This window comes from Hemiscyllium ocellatum, chromosome 22 (assembly GCF_020745735.1).
Source record: "Hemiscyllium ocellatum isolate sHemOce1 chromosome 22, sHemOce1.pat.X.cur, whole genome shotgun sequence".
Lineage (NCBI taxonomy): Eukaryota > Metazoa > Chordata > Chondrichthyes > Orectolobiformes > Hemiscylliidae > Hemiscyllium > Hemiscyllium ocellatum.
In genome coordinates this window covers 39,338,464-39,351,715 of record NC_083422.1, presented here as the reverse complement: position 1 = coordinate 39,351,715, position 13,252 = coordinate 39,338,464, and the positions used below count along the sequence as shown (strand labels likewise).

The window sequence follows — 13,252 nt, the reverse complement described above, 5'->3', positions numbered from 1 at the left end:
GATCGGCAGACTTAATAACAAAGTTGGAGTTGGATCTAAGTACTGGCAATGCAATTAGTTTGGAGAGAGATGGATTGGATTAGGTGAGGGGGAGCAGAGAAATTAAAGCAAGCAATGTCATGTTGACAGTTATCAATGAACAGATTAAATGCAGGGAAAAGGCCAGAGGGAGAGGTCCAAGTGGAGGGGGAATATTGGAACTGTGCAGTTGGGTCTGTGGGATAGGGAGAGGACTCTTCAAAAGAAATGGACACATAGGTGAAGATGATGAAGAATTCAACGTCATGTCGTGCCTGAAATTCATTAAGGTGGTGACACAGGGATAAAGCTGAGACCTTTGCTGAACATTCTATATTCAGCATCGGACAGTGGAAGATTAGGAAGGATGGTAAATACCTCACAGGAAGTGGGGTTGGGTGAGGTGATGGAGTCAGAGGGGAGAGTAGGAAGGTTCCAGAAGGCTATGGGTATCTCTGAGTTGTTGCATCTTGATGCCTGAAAGCAAACAAAAATGTTTCTTGTTAGCATGACAAATGAGTCAGAGGATGAAGTGGAACTGTGGAGTGATGCAGCCCTGAACTAGCTAGTTGCGATGCTGTTGGGGAGAGAGAGATTAACAATGTGCATGTGACACCGCATAACACTGAGTGGATATCTCAGGATACAGTGAGAGCACCTGTCTGGAGATTGTTGAATATCATGGAGATACCTGTGATCCTGGGTGGATTTAAAGCACAAGGAATGAAACTTCAGTTTGAATCCACGTGGGTTGAATCTGAGCTGGAGGAGGTCACTGAGGAGTGTGGAAACAGGGACAGTATCTGCAGTCCTTTCGGTTTTTATTCAGTAAATTATATAGAGCTACAATTTAAACCAGATGAATCTTCGCTCTATTCTGATCTAAAGTTCTCTGAATCATAATGGTATGCTTTCCTTTATTGGTCAGAGTATTGAGTACAGGAGTTGAGAGGTCATGTTGCGGCTGTACAGGACATTGGTTAGGCCACTGTTGGAATATTGCATGCAGTTCTGGTCTCCTTCCTATCGGAAAGATGTTGTGAAACTTGAAAGGGTTCAGAAAAGATTTACAAGGATGTTGCCAGGGTTGGCGGGTTTGAGTTATAGGGATAGGCTGAACAGGCTGGGGCTGTTTTCTCTGGAGCATCGGAGGCTGAGGGGTCACCTTATAGAGGTTTATAAAATTGAGTGGCATGGATAGGGTAAATAGGCAAAGTCTTTTCCTTGGGGTCGGAGAGTCCAGAACTAGAAGGAATAGTTTTAGGGTGAGAGGGGAAAGATATAAAAGAGACCTAAGGGGCAACTTTTACACACAGAGGATGGTATGGGTATGGAATGAGCTGCCTGAGGAAGTGGAGACTGGTATAATTGCAACATTTAAGAGGCATTTGGATGGGTATATGAATCTGAAGAGTTTGGAGGGATATGGGACAGGTGTTGGCAGGTGGGACTAGATTGGGTTGGGGTATCTGGTCGGCATGGACGGGTTGGACCAAAGGGTCTGTTTCCATGCTGTACATCTCAATGACTATGACATTGTTTTGACCTCAGGTAATTGAATATGTAAATGCAGGAAATTTCATACATTGTTCCTAAACTCCAAGGAGATTAAGGAAAAATTTGGTAAACCATATTGTCTACATTCACTATGACAGAGGCACATTGAATAGCTATGGTAACTGAAGTGAAAAGGATAGGACACCTTGTAAAAACTATTCTGAAAGATTAATTTCTATTCTAAAGTATTTTCCTGGTGTTTGATCCTGTTGTTACTGAGCCCATAAACTGGCTTATAATTTGAATGCCTGACATTAACACAGTAACTTTTAAAAAATTTTTTTGCTTAAGAAAATCTTACAATTTATAGTTCTAGGAATTGAAAATGATTTATGATCACATGACTTGGAATCTGTAAATTATATATAATTGTAAACTTTATCCATCTAACCTACTAAACAATTTTTCATTTAAGCTAGTTAGTGATTCACTTTATGATCGTATGAAACTCAGTCCCATTAGAGGATATTAAGTCAGCTTTATCTACTGTTCACTTTTTATCGAATGTGCTGAATGTTTTTCTCCTTGATTTTAATGTGGTTAATGTTATAATTGGGAGATAACAGACAGTAACTTTAGACTTTTGTAGATTTGCTCTTTGGGAATTAAGGTATACATTACAAATAATTAGCCTACCAGTTCTTATGCAGTATGCTTCTTCAGCCAGTTGTCCAATTCACGTAAATAAAATATTGTGGGAGATATTCTGCGCATTGTTTGAAAACGTAGCTATATCATCAAGAAAAAGTAAGAAAGTCAAATATCTATAGTGAGAATGATGCTCTCTTCTGAACTGAGAAGTGGTGGGGTCAAGTCCCACTCGAAGCACAGTGCTGCATTATCCTGACCGGAGGCCATCTTGACACCAGATATTCAGCACAAATTTCAAAGTTTATGGACAATACAAGTCTTATGAGAATTGTAAACTGAAGAAGACAGTGTAGAATCTCAAAATGATGTTCACACATTTTAAGTGAATCGATAGGTAACAAATCAAGTTTGGTGCAGCAACGTGAGAGACTGCATTTGGTATAAAAAATATAGAGAGATGGTACAAAATAAAGGGTACTATTCTAAGAATGTTCAGGTTGTATAGTGCATCAGTCATTAATGGTGGCAGGACAGAAAGCTATTAATAAAGCATACAATATTTGAGACTTCATCAATAGGGGCATTGTAGATGCTACTCTATAGGCAGAATGTGAATACATTGGGGAGAGTGGAGAAGAGGTTTACAAGAACGTTGCAAAGGATGAGACACTTTAGTCAGAAAGAAAGATTGGAGAAGGTCCTTTTTCCACCCTTGGAAAGGCAAAAGCCAGATGGGAGCTTTGAAGAAAGTCCTTCAAAGTTACCAAAGGCCTGGAAAAGTTATAACGGAAAACTGTACCCATTCATTGGATTGAAAATCAAAGGATGCATTTTCAAACTTTTACAAAACAAGCAAATGTGAGCTGAACAAAAGCTTTTTCACAGTGATTAGTTGGGTATGAAATTCATTGCCTGGAAGTGTGCAAGAAGATTGGTACTAAGTAAAAATGCTAAGAGCAGTTGCAGATATGATGGGCCTAATAGCCTACTTCTGCGCCACAACAATTCTGAGATTGAATTATCAGTATATGATGGATTCAGTGCAGGAAGTGCTTCAATGTCCTTTTGAGATCAACTTGGGTAAGTATGGTGCAAACCCAGGGTCGTTTTGTTGATGGACCTCCGAACTCTCTGGTTACCAACAACCCAGTGAACTTAGCAGACTAAGGGTCTGTGCACTGCGAAGTAGTGACCATATGTGCATGCCGATACATTCCTGAGCCAAGGGCAAAGCTCATCACAAATTTTTGAAAAACTGCAGTGGGTGGGGGCCGGCTCAGTGGTTAGCACTGCTGACTCTCAGTGCCATGAACCTGGGTTCAGTTCCAGCCTTGGGTGACTGTCTGTGTGGAGATTGCATGCTCTCCCTATGTCTGCATGGCTTTCCACTGGATGGTGTCGATTCCTCCCACGGTCTAAAGATGGGCAGGTTAGATGGATAGGCCATGCTAAATTGCCTGGTAATGTTCAGTGAGGTATAGACTGAGTAGATTAGCAATGTTAAATGTGGAGTAACAGGGATAGAGTGGTGAGTTGGATCTAGTGGAATGCTCTTGAGGTTGGAGCAGACCCAATGGGCTGAATGGTCTCTTTCCACATTGGAGGGATTCTGAGAGATGATGACCAGGCATGAGAGTCAATCACTGATTACAGTGTGGAGTTTGCACATTCTCCCCCTGTCTGCGTGTGTTTCCTCCCACAGTCCAAAGATGTGCAGGTCAGGTGAATTGGCCATGCTAAATTGCCCATAGTGTTAGGTGAAGGGGTAAATGTAGGGGTATGGGTGGGTTGCGCTTCGGCGGGTCGGTGTGAACTTGTTGGGCCGAAGGGCCTGTTTCCAAACTGTAAGTAATCTAATCTAATCTAAAGAGGCCCATGATATTATCACTTGCCTCTTGACCTTGCAAGAAAAAAAGTGGACAACTTGCAAGAAAGCAGTTGGTTCATTGGTGGAGTGACATATCTCAATTTTCTGCTTTCCATGGAGGTGATAATAGTTGATATTGCCACAGTGGCAGTTCATTAGGAAGTCAGTGGTGAGATGGGAATCTGTGCAAGATGAAGTGAAGGGAATTTACTGTTTTGATGGGGTGGGCATGTAGCTCCTTCCTCATTTGAATAAAAAGCATAAACTCTAATGCTGTTCTACAGCTTCAGGAGCCCCATCTATTGTGTGTTAGCCCTCCTGCTTAGGCGGTGGCGGTTTACTCCCTATGTCCCTCCCTTGTAAGGTTACACATAGTGCTACTACTTCAACAAATAATCTTGCCCTATAACAGCCAATGATTTAAGTAGGCCGACCAATTGTGGCACCTGTGACTAACTCTAGATAGAGGTGCCAAGACACTATCACATTTGAAGTGGAGACACACCAATTGCACATAAAAAGAGTGAATTCCCTTTTATAGATAAATTCCTCTTGACTGCTCAACCAATTGTCCTGGTACCTGAGGAAATCCAGCAGTGGAAGCAAGTCTCACTAACATCACCTTTGTGTGGCCACATTAGCCTTGGACTCTGTGCATTCTGCCCACTTGTACATGAGATCAGTCAGTTTTGGTGTTATAGTGACTTGCGTCTACTGCCATCCTTTAAATTATCTAAGTCACTATCAATTTCATAGTTGCTGGGAGGGCACACTCACACAAGTGGCATTGCTCAAATATGTCTGAGGTGGTGACTATTTGCAAAGTACATGAGAGTGTTGCTCTTTTGTGCATTCTGAGTGTCTCAAGTACCTGCATCCGTTCGGGTGCATTCGTTATTGTGGCTACCTTTCAAGCTGCTCGTTGAGTCTTGATTTTAGAAACAGCTTTACTTGGCATGAACAAGTGTGCGCAACAGCTACCTGGACCACTAACACCGTCACCACCATCACCAACATACAGCCCAATAGCCCATCCATTGCTTCAGTTTCTACATATAAACACATTATAAACTCTGCCTGCTCCTTTTCCCATTTTATTTGTTGTGTAGAATTACTCGTGCCTCTAGCTATCTGCTGTGTAGTTTCCTCCTTTCTGTGGGTGTATTTATGACTCTGCCTGTTTCCAGTCTATCAAAATCCTATTCTGTCTTTCAAAATACATTTAGTGCTACCTGCTATATAGTTTCTCCACATGGTCCATAGTAATGTGAGCATTAAATTTGCAATGATACTTTTTAAAACAAACATATGCTAATTCAATAAAAGAAAAGAAAGAATTTGCCTTTAAATAATTCTGGCAGGTTATCTCAAACTATTTTTGCAGTCCTTTTTTGGGAAATCCAACCAGTAATGTGCAAATAGTAGTATGAAGAATAACCACTTAGTCTGTTTCGATCGTGTTGGTTGAATAAATGTTGGCCAGGGCACCAGCTGAAGCCCCGTTTCTCCTTTTAAAAACAACAATGTTCATTGGAATGTGTTACATCCATTTAACACTCTCAATCATTGTTGAGCATTCCATGTGAAAGATAATGCCTCCAATAATGCCATACTGCACCAAAGGATCAGCCTGGATATGTGGTAACATGGAGTAGGGTTTTAACCTTTTTTGAGAGAATGTTGTTACTGAAGCAAGCTGATTCATGAAACAACACAGATGTACACTATAAAGCTAAATTATTTTTAGATGTTGTATACCTGAATGTACAACTTCAAATGAGTGAAATGGTAGTTTTCTCTGACAGTTTTTCTCCTCCGAGCCAAGTCCTTAATCATGTTGCACAGAGCACGAACTTGAAGAGAAAACAGCAGTAATGATTCTGAATTATTTCAAATCTCTTGCACACAGTATTGTATACAAAGTTGTTTTATTTATGTAAGTGAGGATGTGATAATTAGTGGATTATTATGTAAAAATTTTACTAATGCATTATAAGCTTCTAATTCAGAATAAACTAATCTATAGTCATGGAAATCTTGATCCCAAGTGTTCTATCCCTTGATCATATTTTACATAACTAAATGCAAAGAGCTGTAGGTGCTGATTTCCATAACTGTCCTCTCAGATTCTAAGTATTTGGGATGATGGCACCACGTCATCTTAAAACTGTGTCCACTGCAACAAAATTATCTGACTGTCCCTATTAGGTAAAATTATTCACAAAATAATTTTTCATGTGGTTGAATGGTCATTGTTCTCTTTGGAGACATGCATGGTCATTTGAAGAAAAGTTTTATGTATGGTAATTATATTGTCTTTCTGGCATTACTTTCAGGGTGATGTCCTATCGTCAGTCTGACCTGCCGAGTATTTTAAAGTAATTTTATTTTGGACTTTCAGTACCTGCAATATTTTCCTTTTGTAATATTATCTTTCAACTTGTTCTTTTTGCATTTAGTCAGGAAAATGGCTGTGAATGGTGTCCAATATGCTTAACATCTTTTTGCGTATCAACTAGCAGACTTCTAGCTCCAAGCAAATGCTAGGGTCAACTTTCAATTTCTCTGAAAAGCTGACTGACATGGCGGTTCTTTGCTTTGTATTAGGAATTATGGCTCGGGATGAAATACTTACAATGTGGACCTGTATTTTTGAAAGCACAATTAATGAGATTCTCCAAAAGTATTAAAAGTTATTAATGTAGCTATAGTTTCTAAATAGCTATAAAAAGAATAAATAGTCAATAGCTGAAAGGGATGAAACATACTGAAGGAGAACAAATTCCTTTACTGAAAACCATTGAAATTTATTTGGTGATTGGATCTTTGTTTTAATATGAAAGCATATGAATCTTGGAAATTTAGTCATTAAAATTAGTGTAAGAATGGCTGGCTAGTATGGTTTCAATATCCGATATTCTTTTTAATTCCACTTTGTGTTTTTCTCATTTTGAATGCTAACCATAAGAAATAGCAATGGGAGTAGGCTGTTCAACCCTTCAGGTCTGCGCCACCATTCAATGGGATCATGGTTGATCTGATATTCCTCACATTCACTTTCCTGCCTTTTCCTCATGAGCCTTGATTCTCTTTCTGATCTAGACTCTATCTGTCTCCATCTTAAATATCCAAAAGGACTCAGTTTCCACAGCTGCTTATGGCAAGAAGTTCTAAAGACTCGCTCAACTTTCTGAAAGAAGGGATTCCTCCTCCTCCTCAATCTTAAATTTGCATCCCTTTGATCTGAGACTAAGCCCTCTGGTCCTAGACACACCTATGAGGCAAAACATCCTCTGATTTACCCTTAGTCAAATCTCTTTCAGAATTCAAATGTTTCAATGAGATCCCTTCCCATTTTTCTAAACTCCAGTGAGTAGAATCTCAACCTGTTCGACCTTTGCTCATTATACAATCCCTGTATACTGGGGATCATAGTTTGGGAGAAGATTTGTAGCTCGGGTGCTCGTTGTTGTGGTTCTGTTCGCCGAGCTGGGAGTTTTTGTTGCAAACGTTTCGTCCCCTTTCTAGGTGACATCCTCAGTGCTTGAGAGCCTCCTGTGAAGCGCTTCTGTGATGTTTCCTCTGGCATTTATAGCGGCTTGTCTCTGCCGCTTCCGGTTGTCAGTAGCTGTCCGCTGCAGTGGCCGCTATATTGGCTCCAGGTCGATGTGTTTGTTGATAGAATCTGTGGATGAGTGCCATGTCTCTAGGAATTCCCTGGCTGTTCTCTGTTTGGCTTGCCCTATGATAGTGGTGTTGTCCCAGTCGAATTCATGTTGTTTGTCGTCTGCGTGTGTGGCTACTAAGGATAGCTGGTCGTGTCATTTCGTGGCTAATTGGTGTTCATGGATGCGGGTTGTTAGCTGTCTTCCTGTTTGTCCTATGTAGAGTTTTGTGCAGTCCTCTATAAATGCCGAAGGAAGCATCACAGAAGCACTTCACAGGAGGCTCCCAAGCACTGAGGATGTCACCTAGAAAGGGGACGAAACGTTTGCAACAAAAACTCCCAGCTCGGCGAACAGAACCACAACAACTGGGGATCATCTTGGGGAACCTTCTCTGAACTACCTCCAATGAAATGATATCCTCTTCTTAATAAGGGACTAGAATTACTCCTAGACCTCCAGATGTGGTCTCACTAGCACGTTCTACAGTTCCATTGAGACTTCCCTACTGTTATACTCGAACCCTCTCAAAATGCTGAGTCATTTAGACAGTCGCATTTAATACATCTTTATGCTTTCAAAGTTAATAGACCTGAATTTTAGTTTGGAGTAGATTTTCTCTTACCAATTCCAAGCCATGTAGTTAAAATCTAGTTCATAAGAAAGGGCAAAATCAAATATTCAGAAAAGTCAGTTCTGCAAACCTTCCATTTTAGTTGAGCCTCTAAGTAATGTTTTCTATTTTAGGGCTTACAAGCACACATGAACAAGTTCCCAGGAAAGTATGATCAAATTGTGGCATTCAAACCAACTGGATGGGCATACTCAGGCCTAGGTGGTACAATACATGACATCAAGCCTCGAGTTCAAGGAAAGTTCACAATTTATGGTAGGTAAATATTCTGCGATTTGCAATTGTTTTCTGTATATTTCTTTTATGAGCTTTGTGCATACAATGAAAGTGGAACAGTAAAGTTTTGAGACTCTCCCAGCCCATGAACCACTTCACCTGTCTCCAATACTTCCCTTCCATCTGGCCTGTTACTTGCACTTGATCTCTTCCTTGAGAACTGTCTTGACCATGTTAATTTCTATGCTCTCCTCAAACACACTCTAACTTGTCTCCCTGTAAACTTTCCATAATTGTTTTCTCAGCTCTAAACCTGGCTTCATTATCAATCTGCTGACAAGGTTAAAACTTCTGTCGTAAGGCATGTCAACCCCTACCCCTACCCCTATCTCTACCTTAGGCTGAGCACCAACTCAACCTTTTCGTATTCTTACACCTCATTGGGTGAGTCTGCTGGAAGTTGAGCCTTACTATTCCTGGTAGCTTCACAAACGATCAAGATTTTTTAAGTAGTATGCAGAATTCTCCAGTTTACTTGACTTTCAGACCCAGGTTTTCAAAAAGCACAAATCAAGTTTCTATACTAACAAGAATCACTATTATTTACAAATCATAAATAAGCTACAATTACAGAGGAACCTCGATTATTTGAATGAGATGGGCAGGATAATTAATAATTTGATTATCAGTTTATTGATTTCAATGCCTTTCCTCTGGGAGTCGGAGTTTTCTGTTATGGCTGCTCTCTGTTTGGGAGACTAGGCAGCAGCACAACGTGCGCGAGCCCCCTACTCTTCCCCCCCAAACCCGTCCAACACCACTCCCTCCCCCGACCCCATTACAGGGCAGCGGGACTGGACACCAACAGCAAGACTACTGCTGCATTTGGGGGGTGAGACTCCAACTAGCATGCGCGCACACAGCCTTACACACAACCTTTTGACCATTTCCACCTTTGCTGTGTACAGAACAATGTTGGAGAGATTCCCTGGGGAAGGGAGGTTTAGGGTATATACTTGTGTAGAACTCTAGGAAAAGCATTTCAGTAAGCCGTGTTCACTTTTAATTACTATAAACAGAAGTGATCAGTGTTGGAAACTCTTCTTTGATGTAATGTTTCTATCGGGACCTATACATCTCCTTCGGATAATCCGACGTTCGGATAATTGAGGTTCCTCTGCAAACAGTCAGTAGGTATTTGATGTGAAGGGCACTGCTTGTGACAGGCCACTTGGGTGTTTCCTTTCTAAAAAACAAAACCAAAAAAAAACACAGAAGTCTCCCCCCGCCCCACAACTTCTATTTTGATTTAGTCCCTGCCCTCCCCAAAAGAAAGAAAAAGAAAAAAAAACAGTTAGTATGTAACTCTACGAGTTAAAACTCCACCTTGCACACATACAGACAGACAGGAAATTAACATTGTTGTTATGGGCAGAGGGAAAGTCTGGGAAAGCAATTTAGTGGTTCCTATCCATTAAACAGGGTTTATGGGAACAATTCTTATGCTGATCAGAATGTTGCTTCTCAGTCATCCTTTGCCAAGTGCTTTCACTTGTTCGCAGGAGGCAACTCACTCAAACAGTGACTTAAGTTTTAAACGTATTATTTAAAATTCACAGCTTGCAGCAACTGATGAAAGAGAAATAAACTGGTATTCTTCAGGCTTAGTGACTTTTACTGCAGAGAACAAACAGCTCCTGAATCTTTGAAAATCTAATGGCTTCTCCTTAATTTGTTCACAATCCCAAGCTACTCAGCTAACTGGGAATGAGCCATAAAATACAAGATTAGAATTAGGCTATTTGGCCCATCAAGCACATTCTACCATTTGCTTTTGACTGATATGTTCTCAACCCTATTCTCCTGCCTTCTCCCCATAACCTTTGATCTTCTTATAATCAAAAACTTATCCATCTCTGACTTAAAGACACAATGATTTGGCCTCCACAGCCTTCTCCAGCAATGAGTTCCACAGATTCCTCAACCTCTGACTGAAGAAATTCCTCCTCATCTCAGTTCTCAAGGGTTGTCTCAATCGTGTAGTTGCTGGCAGGCAGGTCTTTGTCATTGATAGCTGCTCACTAGCCCACAGACCAACCACCTACTTGTGGCTAGCTAAATCACCATTTATCCATGACTCTTGTTTGCAGTTTGATTGCAAACTATCAGCTTGAACCAGCAACTGTGTAAATAGTACTCACAATTATGTTCGCATTTAAGCCCACAATAAAAACTACAAAAATATTTTTTAAAAAATAGACTTTACAGTATCACCTTGGTCCATGATCTGAAGATCCAGCTGTTGTTTCCGGGACGGTTACTGACCTTGTATCCTTGAGATTTCTCTCCATAATTTCCCAACTCATAGTCCCCACCCCACGTAGTCCCCTTCTTGAAGAAGGGCTTATGCCCGAAACATTGATACTCTTGCTCCTCGGATGTTGCCTGACCTGCTGTGCTTTTCCAGCACCACACTCTTGACTTTGATCTCCAGCATCTGCAGTCCTCACTTTCTCCTCCGTAAAACAAAATCTCAATGACAAGTACAGAATAGAACATTACAAAATAAGTAAGTAGACTGTTGGGAGGAGGGGATGGTTAGAATTAATATCCATCCTGTTAATTTCTAATTTTTATTTGTACAATTATGATGTGTTGCAGGTGTTCCTTACAGTGAACACAGTAGCTACCTTGAGATGAAGAGATTTGTACAGTGGTTGAAACCAGATAAAATAATTCCAACAGTTAACAATGGAAGCTGGCAGGAGAGGAATATGATGGACAAGATATTTAATGAATGGATGATAAATACTGAACAGACGGATGTTACACATCCAGAATCAACTAATTTTGTGTAAATGTGTAGAGAATGTAATCCATTTTAAAGTGTCTTTATGAAGTTAGATCGAAAACGAATGTATGAAATTTATTTAAAAATAAAATAATTATAAAGTAATTGATATTCTATAGATATATAGTTAAAACTGTACAGATTATATGTGGAAAGAATGTTAAAGTGATGAATCTGTGTGGCCTTAAATGTTCGGCAATACTTGATCATCATGCAGGAAGACTTTAGCACTATTTTGAGAAAGGTAATTATACTACATACAATATAACTGATTTGAGAAATATATCAATAAATTATAGGTTGGCCCAAGTAACATGAATGATGCTACAATCCAAGGTTTTGAATCATTTATAATAACAGAAATAAAGATGAGAAATGTGTCTGAACCTCTTCAGTGCTGCATATAATTCTACAGAAATGCAATCTGTAGCAAACATAATTTGTTTCTATTAATGTATTTCTTGGCAAATGCAAGACATGTCGACTTGCCAATCATGTACATTCATTGGTTAACACTTTTTTTCTAAGATTTTAAGCAAATTGTGAGAAAGTAACATATGAAGTATTGTTCTAAGGTTCTAATACGTCTTGTAAGGCATTTTCTTGCCTATGGGTTGGGATTATGAAAAAGCTAGGCACTTCCCACTAGGAAAGAATCACCACTGATTACCTTACTATACCTCTCAACATATATTGGAAGTAGTGATTGAGACCTAAGGAAGAAAAATGAGTTTTGAATTTTAAGCTTCTGAACGTGGATGGTCTCCAGTCATTCATTGTAGATAGGGAATCTAATCTAATATAATTATTCCTTATACTATAAAAGGATGCAAACATCCACGTATCAAATTTCATGTCATTCTGCTAATATTGTATTTTAACTTAAATTTTAAAATTACTCATTTATAGACATTTTGCATGAAGAACTATGCCCATAGGGGTGGTTCAGTGGTGAGCACTGCTGCCTCCGAGCGCCAGGGACCCAGGTTCAATTCCCGCCTTGGGCAACGGTCTGTGGGAGAATTGTGCAAACTCCACCGTGTCTGCAAGGGTTTCCTCCGGGTGTTCCGGTTTCCTCCCACAGTCCAAAAATGTGCAGGCTAGGTGAATTGGCGGTGCTAAATTGCCCATAGTGTTAGGTACATTAGTCAGGGGTAAATGTAGGGGAATGGGTCTGGGTGCGTTGCTCTTCAGTGGGTCGGTGTGGACTTGTTGGGCCAAAGGGCTTGTTTCCACACTAGGCAAAAGATAGAAGTAAAAATCTCCAGGTTGGTGATCGGTGTCAATTTTGTGATAACAAAACAGCACATTTCGTTGGGGACCTAAGGGGTCAATAACTAACTAAAATTCTGGTGGAAATGAGAGCAAAGTCCATAGATGTAATGCAAAAAAGGATCCACTGGGGATCCACTGAAAAAACAAAAAATACAGTAGGGTGCCCAGCAAAGAGCGTAGGAAGATAAGCGGGTGTTTTACTTGTACTTTGGTACTGAAAAAAACAATTCCAGAAGTGACACTGAACCAGTAATTGAATTTGTGGCAACATAAACTTGGACCAGAGTCAGGAAGATATAGGCAGGTTGCGAGCTACAAGGTGGTATTCCTGATGTCTTGTCATATGGAGTTATCAAATGAAGGGGAAAAGTTGAGGTGGACAACAGATAATTGAGGCAGAGGTGGAACGAACTTGAGCTGGAAAGAGGATATTATGGCTGCAGCTGCCTATTAGGTTTTGCAGTCAATCAAGGACAACGGCAGGCCAGTCATTATGGCAATCATTAGTAGACGAGGTAAGTTCAGCAAAACAGGGATTCGTTGTCACCAACTAGGGGATAAAGGGCTGTTTACCTTGG

General features: G+C 40.2%; 1 protein-coding gene across 2 annotated transcripts in view; it reads left to right on the top strand.

The window, feature by feature from the left end:
- The window catches only part of dclre1a (DNA cross-link repair 1A (PSO2 homolog, S. cerevisiae)), a 76,271-nt gene extending 64,510 nt beyond the window's left edge, over positions 1 to 11,761 (top strand). For both annotated transcript variants that reach the window (XM_060842111.1, XM_060842110.1), the window contains exons 8-9: positions 8,446 to 8,587; positions 11,210 to 11,761. In XM_060842111.1, the coding sequence (XP_060698094.1) occupies positions 8,446 to 8,587; positions 11,210 to 11,406 (339 nt within the window). In that variant the 3' untranslated portion in view covers positions 11,407 to 11,761. The remainder of the gene's footprint in view (positions 1 to 8,445; positions 8,588 to 11,209) is intronic.
- The last annotated feature ends 1,491 nt before the right edge of the window (positions 11,762 to 13,252 follow it).